This window comes from Molothrus ater, chromosome 7 (assembly GCF_012460135.2).
Source record: "Molothrus ater isolate BHLD 08-10-18 breed brown headed cowbird chromosome 7, BPBGC_Mater_1.1, whole genome shotgun sequence".
NCBI lineage: Eukaryota > Metazoa > Chordata > Aves > Passeriformes > Icteridae > Molothrus > Molothrus ater.
This window is the reverse complement of record NC_050484.2, coordinates 34,275,989-34,292,891: the sequence shown is the minus strand read 5'-3', so window position 1 is coordinate 34,292,891 and position 16,903 is coordinate 34,275,989. Positions and strand designations below refer to the sequence as shown.

The 16,903-nt window shown below is 37.8% G+C and overlaps 1 protein-coding gene across 1 annotated transcript in view; it reads right to left on the bottom strand.

The window, feature by feature from the left end:
- ARHGAP15 (Rho GTPase activating protein 15) overlaps positions 1–16,903 on the bottom strand; it is a 320,720-nt gene that overhangs the window by 90,927 nt on the left and 212,890 nt on the right. Inside the window, exon 11 of the mRNA XM_054515336.1 lies at positions 11,672–11,749. Within this exon, the coding sequence (XP_054371311.1) occupies positions 11,672–11,749 (78 nt within the window). The remainder of the gene's footprint in view (positions 1–11,671; positions 11,750–16,903) is intronic.

Sequence of the window (16,903 nt, the reverse complement as noted above, 5' to 3'; positions counted from 1 at the left end):
TACACTTCAATTTTCCATGTTTCTGCTCAAATATGTATCACAACATACACAGTGGAAAGAGCCATGAAAATTTTATTATTAATGCATGTTTTTTTCCTTTGCTGGAGATAGAACTTTGTTGTGCATGTTATAAAATGTTAAATATTAGAATTATTTAAAGTTAATAGCATGCCAAAGAAAATGACTAATAATACATTATACAATTAGATGCCTTTCACATGAGCGAATCCATTAACAAAATAAAATACATTCAAACAGAAGACTTCTGATTTGCAATTTTTAGCAAGGATTGCCCATGTGTAAAGCTAAATTATTTATTCTTTAAAAAAAAAATAAAATGCTGGATACATCAGTTCGCAATTATTTGCATTATGTTTGGATGCTTTATCATGTGGCTCTGATTCAAAAATACGTATCTCTAAGTTGCCGTAGCATCTTCATATATGCAAAGAATTAAGCACGAAAAAGAAAAGTTTTCTTTCCTCCAATTCAGCTGATGATACCAGAAGCCCTTGGTATTGCACTTTTAGCTGTTTTGGGTGTCTTTTTGTTATCCCCCTTCAGCTCAGATGCCCTCACAGTTTCACAACTCCACTTTCCCCTCCCAAGTGCACACCTTGTTTTCTAGGCAGAATCAGTTCCGTCCCATCCCACCCTTACAGATCTCAAGTTTGGCATCATGCAGCTCCACTTAAATTTATTCAGACGCTATGTACTGATTTCCTACTTATTTGAAACTCGTTATCCCATCTCCTCAGCTGATGTCAACATTATCCTGGAACAAAACACTGAGCAAGCAGCTAAACTTTTCTTACAGCAAGGCACAGCTTTTAGCTCTGCAGTGATGTAATCTTCTTGCCATTTTCCTCCTGGATTTTCCTTTTCCATCAATGCCCTCTATCTAGAAAGGCACCCAATGCCAGCCAAAGGAAGATCCTCCAAAAGCAAATAATCTCCTCCCTCCTTACATCCATCTTCTCTTCACTGCTGCTATCTACTTAATTAAGTCGTTCTCAATCTTCTGTATCATAAGCACATAATGTTGGTTGATGGCAATGTGTTTTGAAATCCCTGTTTGTTTGTTTTTTAATTATCTGATTACACCAGGAAAAGAAAAAGAAAAAAAAAAAGAAAAGTGAAAAAAAATATATAAGAAAAGGAGATCTCTCTGGTGTACTACAAGAAGTACAAATCCAGCAAAGAACTCCATCTTATTCTCTTGCAAGAGATTTTTTTCCCCCCCCACTTTCTAACAGTCTGTCCAATCCAGTCTTTATAAATCATGGGATTTAAGAGTGTGATGGAAACAACTATGGCAAATTCTGGTAACAGCATGCAAACCTGCAAAATTCAGGTTAAAGATGCCTTTTATTATCACCTTTATTTAGCTAGGGAGAGGTGAGGAATGCCATACTTAGATTCTGCTGAGGTTTATGTCAGGATTTTGGCATAACCTAACTCCAGGCTACTGTCACCCCAAAATATCTCCTACCCATGTGTGTCCCAGTGTCAGCCCAGGTGCAAGCCAGAGATGAGCCAAGTCTCCCACATTATGTCAGTTGGCAATAGGGGAAAAAGTGTGCAAAGAGGGACACAGAAAAGGAATATAAACTAGCAGAATTGGACACTTGCTCTGAAGAAAAAGGGGGAAAATAGTATAAAATATTTATTCCATTATAGTCAACTCCGCATACCCTGACTATTTCAAAATTTGACCATGCTATGTTGTATAAATAATAACAGTAATTACACAAAGAAGAGACAATGCGTTGAAATTGTAGCCATGGATTCATAGGATGATTTCAAAAGGCATCACTCTCCCAACTCACCCCGAGGTGTTTGTCCATGTGAAGGGCTTTGATTAGGCTGGGATTGTTACAGTAGAGTTGGGAAATGGGACCTTTGATCTCAAGAGATCTGAACAATCCCTGTTACTTGTACTGACAACAGGCGTGGTACAGGCTGAATGGTGTTAACATTCGGGTGAGAGCTGAAAACCCAAGTGAGAGCTGTGCTACATTCTCACTTTTAAGACTCTGGTATCATGCATAGCTTCAAAATTAAAATACAGCGTGACTACCTCTCCAAGTGTTTAAATTATTATGTTTAATAATCCTCAAAATAATAAATCTAAAGTGTAAATCAAGACTTGGAAGAGAAGGTGGAAACAATGTCTTTTTCTTTACTTTTGCATATATGATGTGTGTTAGTTCAGGACAATAGCTTGTGACACTTTATACACTATTTCTTAAAGCTTCTTCCTCTGAAAAGGTTTTCCCACCAAATATGTACGCAATATTTTTATGCGCCTATATATGACGGGATTTTAATTTTTTTTAAAGTGAAAAAACCAATGGTGTAGTCAAGAACAATTAATAACTTCTCTAAATACAGGCATCTAATGCTTCTTAAATGCTTTAAGACATCTCACTCAGCTTCTAGCACCCAATCTCCTGTAGACCCAACAGCCCTCTGAGAGCCACTCTGAAACAGCATCCTCTCAAGTGGCACTAAATAAGTGGTTAGGTAACTGAATCAACACTAAAATGCCCCAAGAATGTATTAAAGGAAGATGCTTTCCAGGACCCTGATAATTTGCTCATGCAAGAAATTCCACAGAATTTTTACACAATAACAAAAAAAAAAAAGAAAAAAAAAAAGAAAAAAAAAAGAAAAAAAAGAGGAAAGAAGATAGGAATATTCAGTTCTAAATCCATAAAAAAGGATATTGTGAGCACTTGAAAATTCCTTAAGAACAGTGTTATATTTTTAGCAGTAATGTAATTCTAGGAAATATGTAAGCACAAATGAAACAGTCTATATAAGAACACAGGTTTCCTCATAAAAGTTTCCAATTTTCAGAGAAGTTATATTTTAGAGTTTCTCCTTTTCCTTTTTTTTTTCCCCCTCCCCCTGAGTTTTTACATTTAACAGTTTTCAGTTTTGGACCCCATCACTCTTAACCCATGGAGCTCAACACTTAAATGCATTACCAAAGTCTCCTCCAATGAAAAAATAATTTGCTACTCACAACAGCTGCCCCTACCACAGCATTTATGGTTTCCCCAGTTCTCAACACACAGAACACCACAAATACCATGATAAAGCCAAATTCTCTGGTGCAACAACTTCTCATCCCATGCCACCCTGCAGAATATTATGGAATGTACATCCATATATAACACCATCCTTTTTTGTTGCAGGCTCATGTTTGTCAGCCACTTTTACACACAAACCACAGAATTACAGATATCTACCACAGGGGAGGAAACCACCCCAAATATTAGGCCACACCACAGTCTTGTTAGACATTGAGCATGACCAATTATAAGAAGGAGCTCTGCAGATTAATTCTCCAGGATGTCCATCTCCTCAAAGCACAAATATCCCATGCAAAATACCTTTGATACTCAGTTCAGTTTATGTACAAATGAGCCTGGCCATCCCCACACTCAGGAAATGATCCCATCATCCTAAAAATCACAGGTAGAAAGCTGTCCTTTTAATACTTTCACCAAACGACTCAATAATTTATTTCCTTTCCTCGCTTTTTTGGCGCTCTGTGGAATGGCATTTCCTGTAGCTCTTCCATCAGAACAACAAACCCAAACAAAGAGTCACCCATGACAACAATGAGCATCCCCCAAAAAAAGGCAATCCCTCAGTGCAGCCTGCAAAGCTCCAGTCCTTCTCAGCAACTAAACGACGCTCCTTGAGGGATTATCAAGAAGCTCTTCAACTCCTCCAAGTGTTACTGAGCAAGACGCTATTGTAACGCAAATGGTGCTGCGGGTAGGGAAGGAATAAAAGGCATGTCTGAAATGCTTCATCATACAACACATGCCATAAAATCCATGGTATGTTTGTGGCTGACCACACCAACCCAGCCTGCTGCCTCTTCTGCCCCATTCCACTGGCTTATTCAGCACATGAAAAGGAAAACATGACAATACCACTCGTAAGTGAAATTTTACAGAGCTGCAGATTGGGCAACTAAGAATTCTGAATATTTTTCTGTCTGCCTTTTTTTTTTCCTTCACACTGAACACAAAATTAGTTATTTTTGAAATACATTAACATTCAAGCTCTATCTGTTTTTATTGTATGCATCATATATATATAATGTGCATATACATACATACATGCATTATTTACAAAATAATTTGAAGCATTCATTGCAAAAATTAATATTTCCATTAGATTTTGTACCTAACTTATATTTACAAGTCATATTTGGAAGTACTATAGTTTCCCCCTTCCCCTCTGGAAAGAGAAGGGGAAGAAGATGTGGAAAACATACTTTCCTTTGAATAATACATAATAATAAACTTTCTGTAGCTTTAAACAGACAGAGAAAAAGAAGAACTCACATGAGTAACATGCACATATTAATTGATTCACCAAGTACTGTGGGCTCAATTAACGTATTCTGTTGTCAGAGTTTTAAAGCTTGAAAAAAAAATTAAAAAATGAAATTCTTGGCTACAGCTCGGCATATGCAGGTCTTAACCCAGAAGCAAGCTGTTTTATAATTATTTTTGAAAATTGCTTCAGTCCATTTTATTTTCTGTGCTTGCCTGGGAAGTGTGAAAAAGAAAGAAAAAACTATTTTTGACTCAAGGCTTTCAAGACATTTTGGTTCTCAGCTAGCAAGTAACCCAGTTTGAGCCTGATATTTCCATCGTGAACTTTGGATCACTCTTACTGATTTCTCAGTGAGACTGGTCACATGAAAAGCTGCTGGCAGACATGAGGAAGACTTTGCTGCCTGTGCTGTGCCTGATCACACCAGGAACATCACCAAGGCTGGAGGGTGGCTTTAAGGTTAGACCCCCACCAAGGCACACCCACATTTTTAGGGACAATCATATATGCCTAAAAAAATAAAATCAATAAACTAAAACATCTAAAAATATCTGAGATAGCCAGATATAAAGGGAAATCTCATCAAGGTATGCACACAAAAAATTAAGAAACCACAAACAAAAAGGAAAGTGACTGCAAGAGAGAACCATTCCTCTTTATTCCCCCTCTTTTACCCAGTGATCCTTGCTGCAATTTTAAAATGAAGCCCTCCATGTCTGTAGCTGCTCTCTGGTTGCTGGCAGCTGAGAGGGGACCTGCCCTCATGTGCCCATGGAGCCTTTGTTAGGGGGAGGATCAGAGACCTGCCTGCCTTTAAAATGGATATGTTGGGGTCAATGGAACGATATAGCTATTTTTGAATGGGAAGTTTTTTTGGTTTGGGGTGGGACTTTTTTGTTGCTGTTGGTTTGGGTGGGGCCTTTTTTATGCTCCCTCCATTTTTTTTCTTATTTTAAACAAATAAAGCTGTGAAAAGAAGACACATCTCTCTCTTTTTTTTTTTAATCCAGCTGCTTCCTCCCTCTTTTTTCCCCCTCCTAAATGCTACCTTCACAACCAGCCAGCCCATTTGTGCTGACCTGAAGGCTCTGTTTCAGAGGCAGCTCCAGTCTCGTGCCTGCTGCACGGGCTGTGCCCGCTGAGGCAGAGCCAGCCAGGAAACCACTCTGGTTCCTGATAGCCCAGCTCACACAGACATATGGTCCCAGCAAGCTCGTAGAATCAGCAATATTAAAAAAAAATTAAATAATTAAATTTTAAGAATCCTGAATATTTGTCCCTCTTCTCTCCCAGTTCATTGATAAAGAACGTGTCAGTGAGGTCGAAGAGTCCTGCTGGTTAAAGGTATCATCCTTAGCTGCTCATATGGTCAGAGCTCTTACTTGTCAATTAGACCAATCTGAGTCATTTTAGAACAATAAATATAAGTGCAGATGGAATACAAACATATTGAAGATTACTGTTTCTGACGGCTGTTGTTTATTAAATCAAAAATTATGTCGAAGTGAAGATTTTGTTGATATTTCAAATGGAAAGGAAAAGTAAATGGGAATTAGATATTTCTTAGGAAAGAAAGCAAAACAAAATAAACAAACCCCAAAATCCAACAAACTACCACACCACAACCTCCAAAAAAGCTTATGGGTAATAAAAAGCAGTGATTTTACCTAAAATGCCACCTATGAACAACCTTTAGAGAAGGGATATGGCACCTATAAACTCAAAACACTAGGTATGCTGAAATCCATAAAATTTCCAATTACTGCTTCAGAATTTATTGTGCACATATGGAAAATAATACTTGTAAAAGAGAAAGGGGTTTGTGCCTGGTGCTGTCAATACTGTGAAGGATGGGGTGATTATAAAGCAAATTAACAATACTTTTAAATGTGCATTCACTTATCTTTCCAATTAAATCCTTGTTAAACAACTGCACAGACAGTAATGGTGCTTCTGCAAAGCACTGATCAAGACAGTTTTATTGTAATTTTTACTCTGTAACAATTAATCAAGTAGGCATTTTCTTTATTATTAAATTATTTAGTTAATAAATATTCGCAATCAGTTCACGTATTTCTGGTTCAAACTTTACTCTTAATTTTTTCCTTAAACTGAATCATATCCTGCTAAATTCTCACAGAAGAAACAACATAAATATTCTAATTCTTTTTTTTTGTCCAAGTACTTTTTATGTTACTGCAAAAGTTAATGGAAGGAGGGGATTAAATTCACTTTTTCCCCCTCAAAGCAGGAATATTTGGATATCTTTGGCTGTCCTTCTCCATGTTCCACAAGAAATACATCTTCTCCGCAATAGCATAATATTTAGCCTGTGTAAAAATGCCCATATTTGCCCCTGCTTTGGTACATAAGCAGAGTAACAGAGCTGTAAAAACACAATCATTGACCTTTGGATGGTCTGTGGTGCCTTGCAGTTAACACACAAGGTATTCCTAATGAAATAAAGAGATGCAAAGGTCATCTGCACAGCAAACACCCAGCATTTTGCAAACAAAGCTTTGGATATAAAGACAATTAGGAACTCTCTTGTATTATGCATGAACCAACCCTTGCTGAATGAACCAATAAGTACTGAAATCTGTATTTCCATGGTTAGTTTCCCTGAACGTGCATGCATTGAGATAGAATCCTAGTGTTTCAGAAACGTGTTATGAACTCCTTATAGCTCTATTTCTTTTTTAGCTAATTTAATACTCATGAAAATTGCTTGATTGGCAGCCATAGAAAGTGAATGCCTTTCCAGCTACTGAGCAGATTAGCACAGGAAACATAAAGAAGGAAGGCTCCAGTTCCTCACCCAGGTGTCCCTGGTCTTCAGCAAGGAGGTAATTGAGGATTGATGGGAAGCAGGACACGGAACCTGGCTTAGCACAAAGAATGTCCTCACGTTCATAAAACATTAAAAAATGTCCTTCTAAATGTGTGTCACACACCCATACACGGGGCCAGATGGGGCTTGGAGCAACCTGGGCTGGTGAAAGGAATCCCTCCCTGGGGCAGGGTGTTGGAAAGAGAGGAGCTCTAAGGTCTCTTCCAACCCAAACCATTCTGGGGCTCTCTAATCAGCACAATGGCTTCAACCAAAGCAAACAAAAATTCACTTTTACTCACAAATTCTGATGGATGAAAAGCCTTCCCTTGTTCTTGTTTTTCTTTTTCAGGCCCTTTTTACCCCATCCCTGTTGTATTTTGCTGTTGAAAAACACCTCCCCTCTGTCCTCAGGTTCCTGTAGTGGTACCATAATGACTCTGAGCAGCCCCACCTGGGGCCACCTCAGACCCTCCCGGGGGTTTGGGCCAGAACAAGGGAGCTTTTCAGTAGTTCTCATACCCTGGAGCTGCCAGCACACCTTACATGGCTTAACAGACCCATAAATGTTATTTTATCACTTTTCCTACAGGTGTGAATTAAAAGAATATCCTAATAAATACATGTAAAGGATTTAATTTACTAAACCTTGTGTAAAATCAGCAGAATCCTCCAAGTCTGTTTCTGGTTTGTTGTTTGTTTTTTTAGCATTTCAACTTTAAGACTTGACCAATAATATGGAAATCATAAGAGGAATAGGTATCTCTAATATCTCCAGCTGTTATAGAGGCCTTTGCTGTAGGTGCTCAGCCAAAAATATTGGCTGCCTGGTGACTTTGTTTCTAAACCCCAAATTTTTCAGTGCTTATAGACTAAGAAAAGTACAAATTTCCTGATGTCAGTTTGGTACAAGGAAATTCTCCAGCCTTGATTCAGTGATTTGAAAAATGATGACTTAGAGTTTTGAAAGTGCTGAGAGATGTTATAGCCCAGTCCTCTTATGATCAACTGATCTTTTCAGCTCTTAATGGGAAAATAAATCATAGATAAAAGATAATCCTGTTGCACAGAAGCAAAAAAGGTGTGATATCAATAGACTTTTACAGGAAAAAGAAAACTCTGTAAGAAGGATAAAGTAAATAAGGTAGTTTGTTCTGCTGCTGCTCGTTTGGCAAGGCCAAAACCCTCTTCAGGAGCTGCCTACCTCAAGAATTGAGAGTAAAACACAAAGTATATGCAGAGAATTTAAAAAGATACCAGGTTTGGGGTTTTTTCATTTTAAACCCCTTTTCATCCCCAAAAATCTAGAATTTCAAGAGTCTTTTTATATTTTTACTGTTCTTATTTCTTCTTTAATGATAAAGCTGTCAACTGTTAGTTTCTTTTCCTTTCATATTCACCAGTTCTCTCATTTAATTTTTGATGCTGCAGATGACATTAACAGTATAAGAAGAGGAGCCAAATAAAGCTTTGCTATATTCTAATTAATGATTATTCTAATAAAAAATACTTTGATATGGCAGCCAGCCTAGAGTTCCTTCTATAATCCTCAGTGTGATACATATTATTTATATTCTCTAAATGTAGGTGTAACACAATGGCAAAGTATGCAGGAAGAAAGAGCCCAATGAGTATTTGGCCTGTAGAAGAACTGATTGCAGTCAGTCTCTGCAATGCAAATAGGCTTTGTCAGAACATTTGCTTGCATTTATAATTAAATTAAACTTTAACTAAAATTAAGGGGGGGAAAAAAAAGTAGCTATGGTAAAATTGTATTTATAAATACTCCTTTCCTACTGTTAACTACCAAAAAAATGAAGGTACAGGGATTGACCTGAGGAGGTCACAATAATTACTGAGGGTTGGGGATGTGTGGACAGTGAGTTATTAACCATCATCCCACTGCAGAGCTTCGAGAGAATGGGAAAAAAGAAGGTGGGGAGCACACAGTAGTTTTCCTGGTAACTTTTTTTTCCCCTTCATGAACCCATCTGAAAGTGCTGCTGACCTCAGCACCTAATTGACAGGGAACACCAGGCTCTGGGACACATTGGAAGGAGAATGCTCTCCCAAGCACACCCAAATAAACCCTGTTTTCCCCATCTCCCCACAGAATTTCCAGGGACACCTTGACTCAGTGGGCTCTTTCCTGCCTGCAGGCTCCAACTTAGCACAGAAAAAGGTTGTTATTTACACTGTTGAATCAGTGGCTGGCTGTCCTTTGTGTCTGTGCTCCTTCTTGAATGTTATAATTAAAAATTTCTGGATTATTCTTTGGGAGCTACAGTACTCAGGTCTTGCACTTCCCTCACGTGGTGTTGGGGTCACCCCTGGGGACTGTTAGGTGGCACTAGAATTTACCTAAATCAGCATTTCTGCATGCATACACCTGAGGAAAAACCCAAGTACAGACCTGAAATTTTTTATAGACAGGATTTTAAAGGATGTGTAAAGGGGGTTTGGGCAGATCCAAAATCCACTCCATTGTGACATAAAACACATGAATGCCCTCATTTCATCAATAAAGGATAACATAAGAAACAGTGATTACCATAACTGATAAGATGATGACATAGTTCTCCAGGGGCATTAGTTTTCTTTGAATTTCCTGTGGTCACTCAGTAGGCAGATTCTTTTGCACATGCCTTAAGTAACCAGTGCCAGAGTGTCTTTAATGTACTATTAACTCCACCATTATATTTTCATTTTTCACAGTAGTATAAACCAGAAGGAAAAGGTGTCTGGTCCCTCTCTGTTGCAAAAAGCCAGCTTAGACTTCTGTCTAGCTTTACAGTATCGGCCCATCTGTTTTAGGTGAAAACTTGAGCAGTAATGTTAACCTCAAGTATGTTAACCTTTGGATGCCACGAGACATGATAGACAGGATCATTATTTTTATGGCACAGTTTTTTCCTGAGCAAAGAACTCAGGCAGTGTAGAAGGATAGAAAATCCCATTTTTGCCTATGTGTCTCCAAACAAAATACAGCTTACAGTCATTTGAAAGCCAAGGCAGGCTTCATTATTGACACACAAATACCCAACAACCATAAATTTAAGAGAACCTAAGTAATGAATCAAAACTGTGAGGCTGATTGGTAGATGATGATTTATTCAGTCTTGCTGAATATACTGGCATAAATACTGGTTCCTCATAAACCAGAGTTCACCCTCCAGTTTCAGCTGAAGACGAGACTAATCTGGAGCAGCTGAGGAGGTGGCAAACACCTACTGATCCCCTGAAACTTTCCCTAGAGATCTAAATGGAAGCTTGAAGGTGGCAATATTTTTACATCTCTCCTATCTCTCAATTTCATGAGAATTTCTGAGTCAAAGCTCTTAGTTTATGTATAGTACCAAGCTAATTGAGGGAGTTGTTCTCCAACAGCTATCACCCTCACACAGAATACACAGCATTTAGCAGTTCTGGTAATAGTTCCCCAGGTAACTTATAAAAAGATCATAAAAAGTAGGACGAAATGTTGCAGCAGCTTCACATTTATACTTGATTCATTCCAAAGTGTATAAGGTTTTTAATGTAATTTAAGATTTGGTATTTTTTCTCATTTCTGGGAAATTTGATTCTATTTTCTTGTTAAGTAGTATCATGAGGTTTGCTATCACTGATGATATTTGCTAAGCTTTTAAATGTGGAGAGAGTTAGTCTTTGGTAAGAGTAGTAAAGCATTTGGAGATAAATGTGTTTGTCATTCATCCTTATTAGTTCCCAATATCAGCTTCCACACCTGTAACAGGATCTGCTGATCAATGTTAGATTTCTTTAGGCCACATCAGAGAAAAGCATGTTGTTGTATTTGTGGAAATATGTTTATTATACACAGAATCTTTGGAAATATGTTCAGTAAATACATACAGGATGATTCTAATTCTGGTTAGCAGGTCCCCAAAATGTTCATCTTTCCTCTTTCATTTTTTGGGGTCAAACCTTTGTGTTTTCAAAATCAGTGGTAAATCTTCCACTGACTTTGTCAGAGCCAGTACTCCGCTTTTAGTCTTTCCTTTTAAGTTCTTTTCAGCACCTTTTTCTCTTTCACTGGTTTCCTTTGGATCCCTGCTCTACTTTTGGTTTTGTTTAACTTTCAACATCCAAACAATCTGCTATTTTTCCTTTTAATCTTCTTCATTCCCCCTCACTTTGATTCCTTGGTTTCTACATATGCTTTGCTTTTTGCCACCTTATTTCACATCTCCATTTCCTCCCGTATTTTTAGATTTGTTTGTTGTTTGTTTCTCATCTCAAGTTTAACTACTATTTTCCTCTGCTTACTCTGCTCTTTTCTCCTCTCTCCTAGCTGACATTTCCCTCTGTGCAATATCTTTCTACCTTCCCTTTCCTCTCTTTTCCAAAACAGGGCTCATCATTCTATGCCACTAATGTATAGCAGATTCTGAAATACTGTCATCTAAGACAGTTAAGTACTAAACAAAACATTACCAGGGTGGAAGAATCACTTACCCTGATTGACAACAAATCGTAACTTCTGTATTGTTGCCAGATTGCCGCTAACTCTGTATATTCCATCAACATCTAGACCTGAAAAAGAAACACATATTTCATTTTAGATCATAGAAGTATTTTTCTTTGTACGTCTGTCAGGAAGGCAGAAGCACCCTCGCAAGTATGAAGGAGAGCAGCGCAGCGAGCAACTGAGAAATAATCCACCTGACAACAACTGAAGTGCCTCCTCACTGATTAAAGCAGCAATGAAAAATAAAAGTGGGAGATTAACTTAAGTGAATACAAAACACCTAGCTGTAATTATCTTGTAGTTCTGTCAGCAGAATACAGCTCTGCAAGGGCCTTTGAGTGTGGCAGGAGAGCGAGGGGTAATTGGCTCCGGTGCTCGTCGGGAAGGGCTGTTTGGGACGGGCATGGTGCTGTGCCAGCCCTGATTGAACGTGGGCTGTTTGCATCAATAGTGCCAGGAAACTTCTCTCTCTCTGGGCTCTGGGCTTCCAGACATGAATTTCTGAGGCTGTGACCTTTCTGAAAATAAATCACTGAGGTGCCCACCCCGGAATCACGACGTGTGTGAGACTCCACACAACTATCATTTCTCTACTATATTCTTCATAGTGGCTCAGACAGGTTTGAGGATTAAATTAAATATCCCAAGTAGCATATGCCCTGGAGTTCTTTTCTCCATTGATATAGGCCATTCTTTTCAAGGACAACATGACAGTCCTTGTTTCTCCCTGCATATCTACTCAAGGTTTATCTTCTAGGTGAAACTAGATGTCATACTCCCTTTTGTGACATATTATCTCCTACAGCAAGCTCTGTTGATATGAGTGTTTAAAATAGCACTTCCAGCCCCCTGTTGCATAGCTGTAGGATTTCATAGCACATGGGAACTGCTCTGCTTTTCCAGGAGAATTCACTGCGGTGCAACACTGACCCAACCTGCGTCCTTAAAAATCAAACCCACTAAAACATACATTGTCATTTCACATTTAAAACTTGCAAGTACAAAAGAAGCCAAGAGAATCTACACAAACCAGTTTTTTTTAAAGGCTACTTATCCCTCGGAACACAAGTTTTAATTAGGTTTTGGCAAGCAGTTTCAGAGAAAGCTTTTCTCCTGGAAAACGCTAATTTGTCAAACCCAAAAATTTTCAGGAAACACTCCCTGACAGTGTATCTAGGGGGAATAGTTTTCCAATTTGAGGTGGGGGAAAAGGAAATCTGAAAGTATAGGTAAGAGTAAAAACAAGTGGAAAAGCTCAGAAGCCCAGCTGTGATAACAGTTGAAGAAGAAGAAGCTGAGGTTCAAGTCTTTATTGACACTTGCACCATTCCTTGGCACACAAGTGCCATGGCCAGTGACTCAAGTCTTTGAAGGCATTTCTCCTCCAAACTATAAATATTTGAAAAAACATACTTTTCCTTTTGATGAAGACTGACACCAAATAAATTTTTTTGTGTGTTTGCATGTTTGTTTTGTCTCTTTACAAAATACATTTCTCATATTATATCTGTGCTGCCAGGAACTTCCTGATTTGGTGTGCATTAAAAAACTTATTTGAGAAATTAGTAATTATTTCTGTTTTCTGATTATTGATAATAACTCTGTGCTTCTCTGTGTGTTTTATTAGATAGTTTTCTACCCGCACCTGTGGGTGTCCTGTAACATAATACTGAGAGCCATGTTTAATTTCAGGAAGATCTCCCCTTTGGATACAGAGGGATAAAGAAAAAGTTTATTTAAGAGAAATCAAAAAGGATTTAGTAATCAAGAAATCTTGGAAATTATCCATCTGCTGGATATATAACATATGAGCAAATGGAAATTACTGAAATGTTTAAGTAATGCAATTTTAACCTAAATCTGATGAGTTTAATTCTGTTTTAGTAAGGGGAGAGTGAAAGACTAACTCCCAGCATAGGATTGTGGGACTCTTGTGGTAGAGGATTAAGAATTGCATCATGTAAATTGAAGTCTAAACCAGAAATTAAAAAGGAAAAATAAATCAAACTAACAAACAGGCAATCCACCAGACAGAATGTTAACTTTTGTTTGGATCTAACTCAATTCAGTTCTTAACCTCATTGGTTATATGGAAGTGAAAACAATCCATGTCACTTTGGGTGAAATAGTCTCACATTAAGAGCATCAATTTGGATCCTGCATAAATCACCCAGATCAAGTGAAAATTAACAAGCTGTGTTGTAAATTGGTGGCTATTACATCTTGCAACATGGTCTGGAGTACACAAGAGCATTATTATTGTTAATAAATTAATTTTGGTCCAGAAATGAAGTTTGATTAGCATTTTATTTGGGCACCATACAATATGGCAGAGAAAAAAAAATAGAAAAAAAATTCAAGCTGATTATAACATTCACGTGCCATCAACTTTCTGCTCCAAGAACTTTGAAAGTTAAGCCAAACCAAACCAATGCAAATTGGTGGATTTGGACATCCTTTTCATGACCACATTATCTTAGCTGGACTGTTAACAACTTATTTTGGAAATCCAATTAGGCACAAAGGAGAAAGGCAGAGAAAGAGAGAGAAAAGTCTATTTCATAGTTCTTATATCCTGATTCTATGAACGATTTTCAAAGCAAATTCACTTTTAAGGGCACCTCTGTCAAGAATAAAAACATCACTGCACTGCTGTAAGTGTTTCTTCACGGCAGGCTATAAATACTTAGGGAACAAGATGAAACAAAAGCCTTGCCCAGTTTCCTATCTGGTGCTGGAGTTTAAGTATAGCAGCAAAGAAACTCTCAGGAAAAGATATTTGTTATAATAAAGTCAACTTTAGTTCACTCTAGGATGACCTGCTTGTGTTTTGTAGTGGGGTTTATCAGGGAAAAATCACTGGATTTTGCCCTAAAGGAGAACAAGTATTTTATTTGCTTTATATTCCAGTCTCCAACTCTGTTTCTGTTTGTTTTAATGAGGAACCTGAGAACAGGATGGACCCACAATTAGAAATTATAGCCAAAGGCATGATAATGATTTCCACACTAAATTTTGTAATGGTATAAGAAATGTAGGAAAAGGTCTTACACAAGAACTCATCAGTTCAGCTGCCAAACTATAGCAAATTTTAACTATTTTAGTTAAAAATAAATACACAGGTGCTTCTGATGAGAAAGTTAAAAGGCAACTGGACTCAGGCTTGGCTGAGATTCATGAGCAGTAATGAAAGTTAGTCATTCTGCACTGCACAGGAGATGTTAGAAGAATATTTATTTAAAACATTTCTTGCACTCACTCCTATCCAAAATAGAAGTAACAATGAATGCAGGCCAGTGTCAGATCTAGGACCAGTTTGAGCTGGAACCAGGTGCTGCATCAAAATATTAACAGACAAAAGAAAACCAGAGTTTAGGTGACATATTTTTTTTCAAAAAATGTTTTAAAATACTAGATTTCAATATTGATTGAGGTAGTCCAAGTGATTTATGAACTGTCTGCAGTTAAATGTTCTCACTCACTCATTTCTGTTGCATAGAAAAAAATATCCCTCTCCCAAATCACACTGGATTCTGTCTAATCTTAATCTCTACTTGATAATACCTTCAAACTGAATATAAAAAGAAATTCTCTATGTGCCAGTGAGAAAGGGGTGGTGGTACACAGAAATTTCTCTGGGTTTTAAGAGGATTTAGAATTTAAAACAGCACTAGGTAACTTCCTTCATGGAAACCCAGGGAACTTTCACAATTAATGTATCCTGAAATAGGTGTGGTCCCCAGGCCTGTTTTGTAAAAGAAACCATCGTGCTGGATTCAACAACAAAGTGAAGTACAAACTTGAAGAAAGGCATTCTTTAGTTAGTCCTTTCATTTAAAATCAGTTATGTTCAGGGCAAAACTATTGTATTTCAAAGGAGCCTATTATGCCTTCCCATAAACAGAAAGATCATATGTTTTAAAACTAAAGTATCATTATGCAATCAAGCTGTTGTATTATAAACTATTTTGTGGGCTCAGATGCCCAGGGCCATCTTTACAAATATTTAAGAGGTCATTATCAGGGTATGTTCTCCCTAAAACTATAATTCTTTCCTTGTGTTTTCATATGCATCTTACCATAAATATCTGATTTATAAACAAATTTTTTTTAAAGTTTACTAAGGGCAAAAAAGTGAGGCAAGAAATCATTTAAAGAAGCAGAAATTAGTGAATGCAGAAAATACATCCATGACAAAATAATGTGATGAGAAAAACAAAAAACAATGCGCAACAGAAATAAAATTTCGCAAAAGGACCAATATATGTATTCCAGTAGAAGGAAAATCATCAAAGCTAGCAAAGAATGAACCTAACACACTACAATTTGACATTAAAAAATGTAACTGCATAGGGTGACAAAATGAACCCAGAGTTTCAGGTGAATTTTTGAGCAGAAATAACATTTTTTGTCTGAAGCCATGGAAATCAGAGGTGAAAATGAAGAATACCATGAAGAAAACATAGGCTACGCCCCACAAAGTGTTGCTGACATCTCTGTCCTGCTTCTTGGTGTGGCAGAGGGTGGGGTTGTGTGTGCCCAAAGTTCCTGGAGCAGTGCTGGGGGCTGGCACTGGGGTTGCTCTGCTCTGATGGCACCAAGCTGCTGTTCTGACCACCAGAATTACCCCCTTCTTGTTCTTCCTCCCAGCAGATTATCACATTTGAGGCTTAAAACATCTCAGCAACATATCATCATTTAATAGGGGAACAGGTCCATTTCCTGTCCAGAGAGAGTACCTGGCTACCATGGAAATGGGTGCCACAAAAATGTCATGCTTGATACTTCTACCAGATAGAGCCTAAACAGGTCTAGGAGGTCAAGGAGTGGATGATACTGGAAGCCAATCTGAAGGATAAAAAGACAACCACTGTTGTAAAAAACATTCATTTCCATTGGTGGCCGTGATATGCTTGTGCCTCGCATTTGGAAATAAAGCACAGAGAAATATTTGGAAATGACTAAGGCTGAAGAGCTATTCTGATATTGTAAAAGCAATGAGAGCAATGTTCTTGGAGACTGGCTAGACTGACCTCAGTCACAGACAGACTACTTAAATAATTAATTCTGGGCACTATGAACAAATAATTCATAACAAAATATCATTAATCCCAACCAGCATGGTTTCATGGAAATCAGAGCTTTGTCTAGCAAACTTGTTGCATTTTTTGAAGGAACGGAATATTTGACAGGTCTGGTTGGTGAAGGCAATGGTGTTG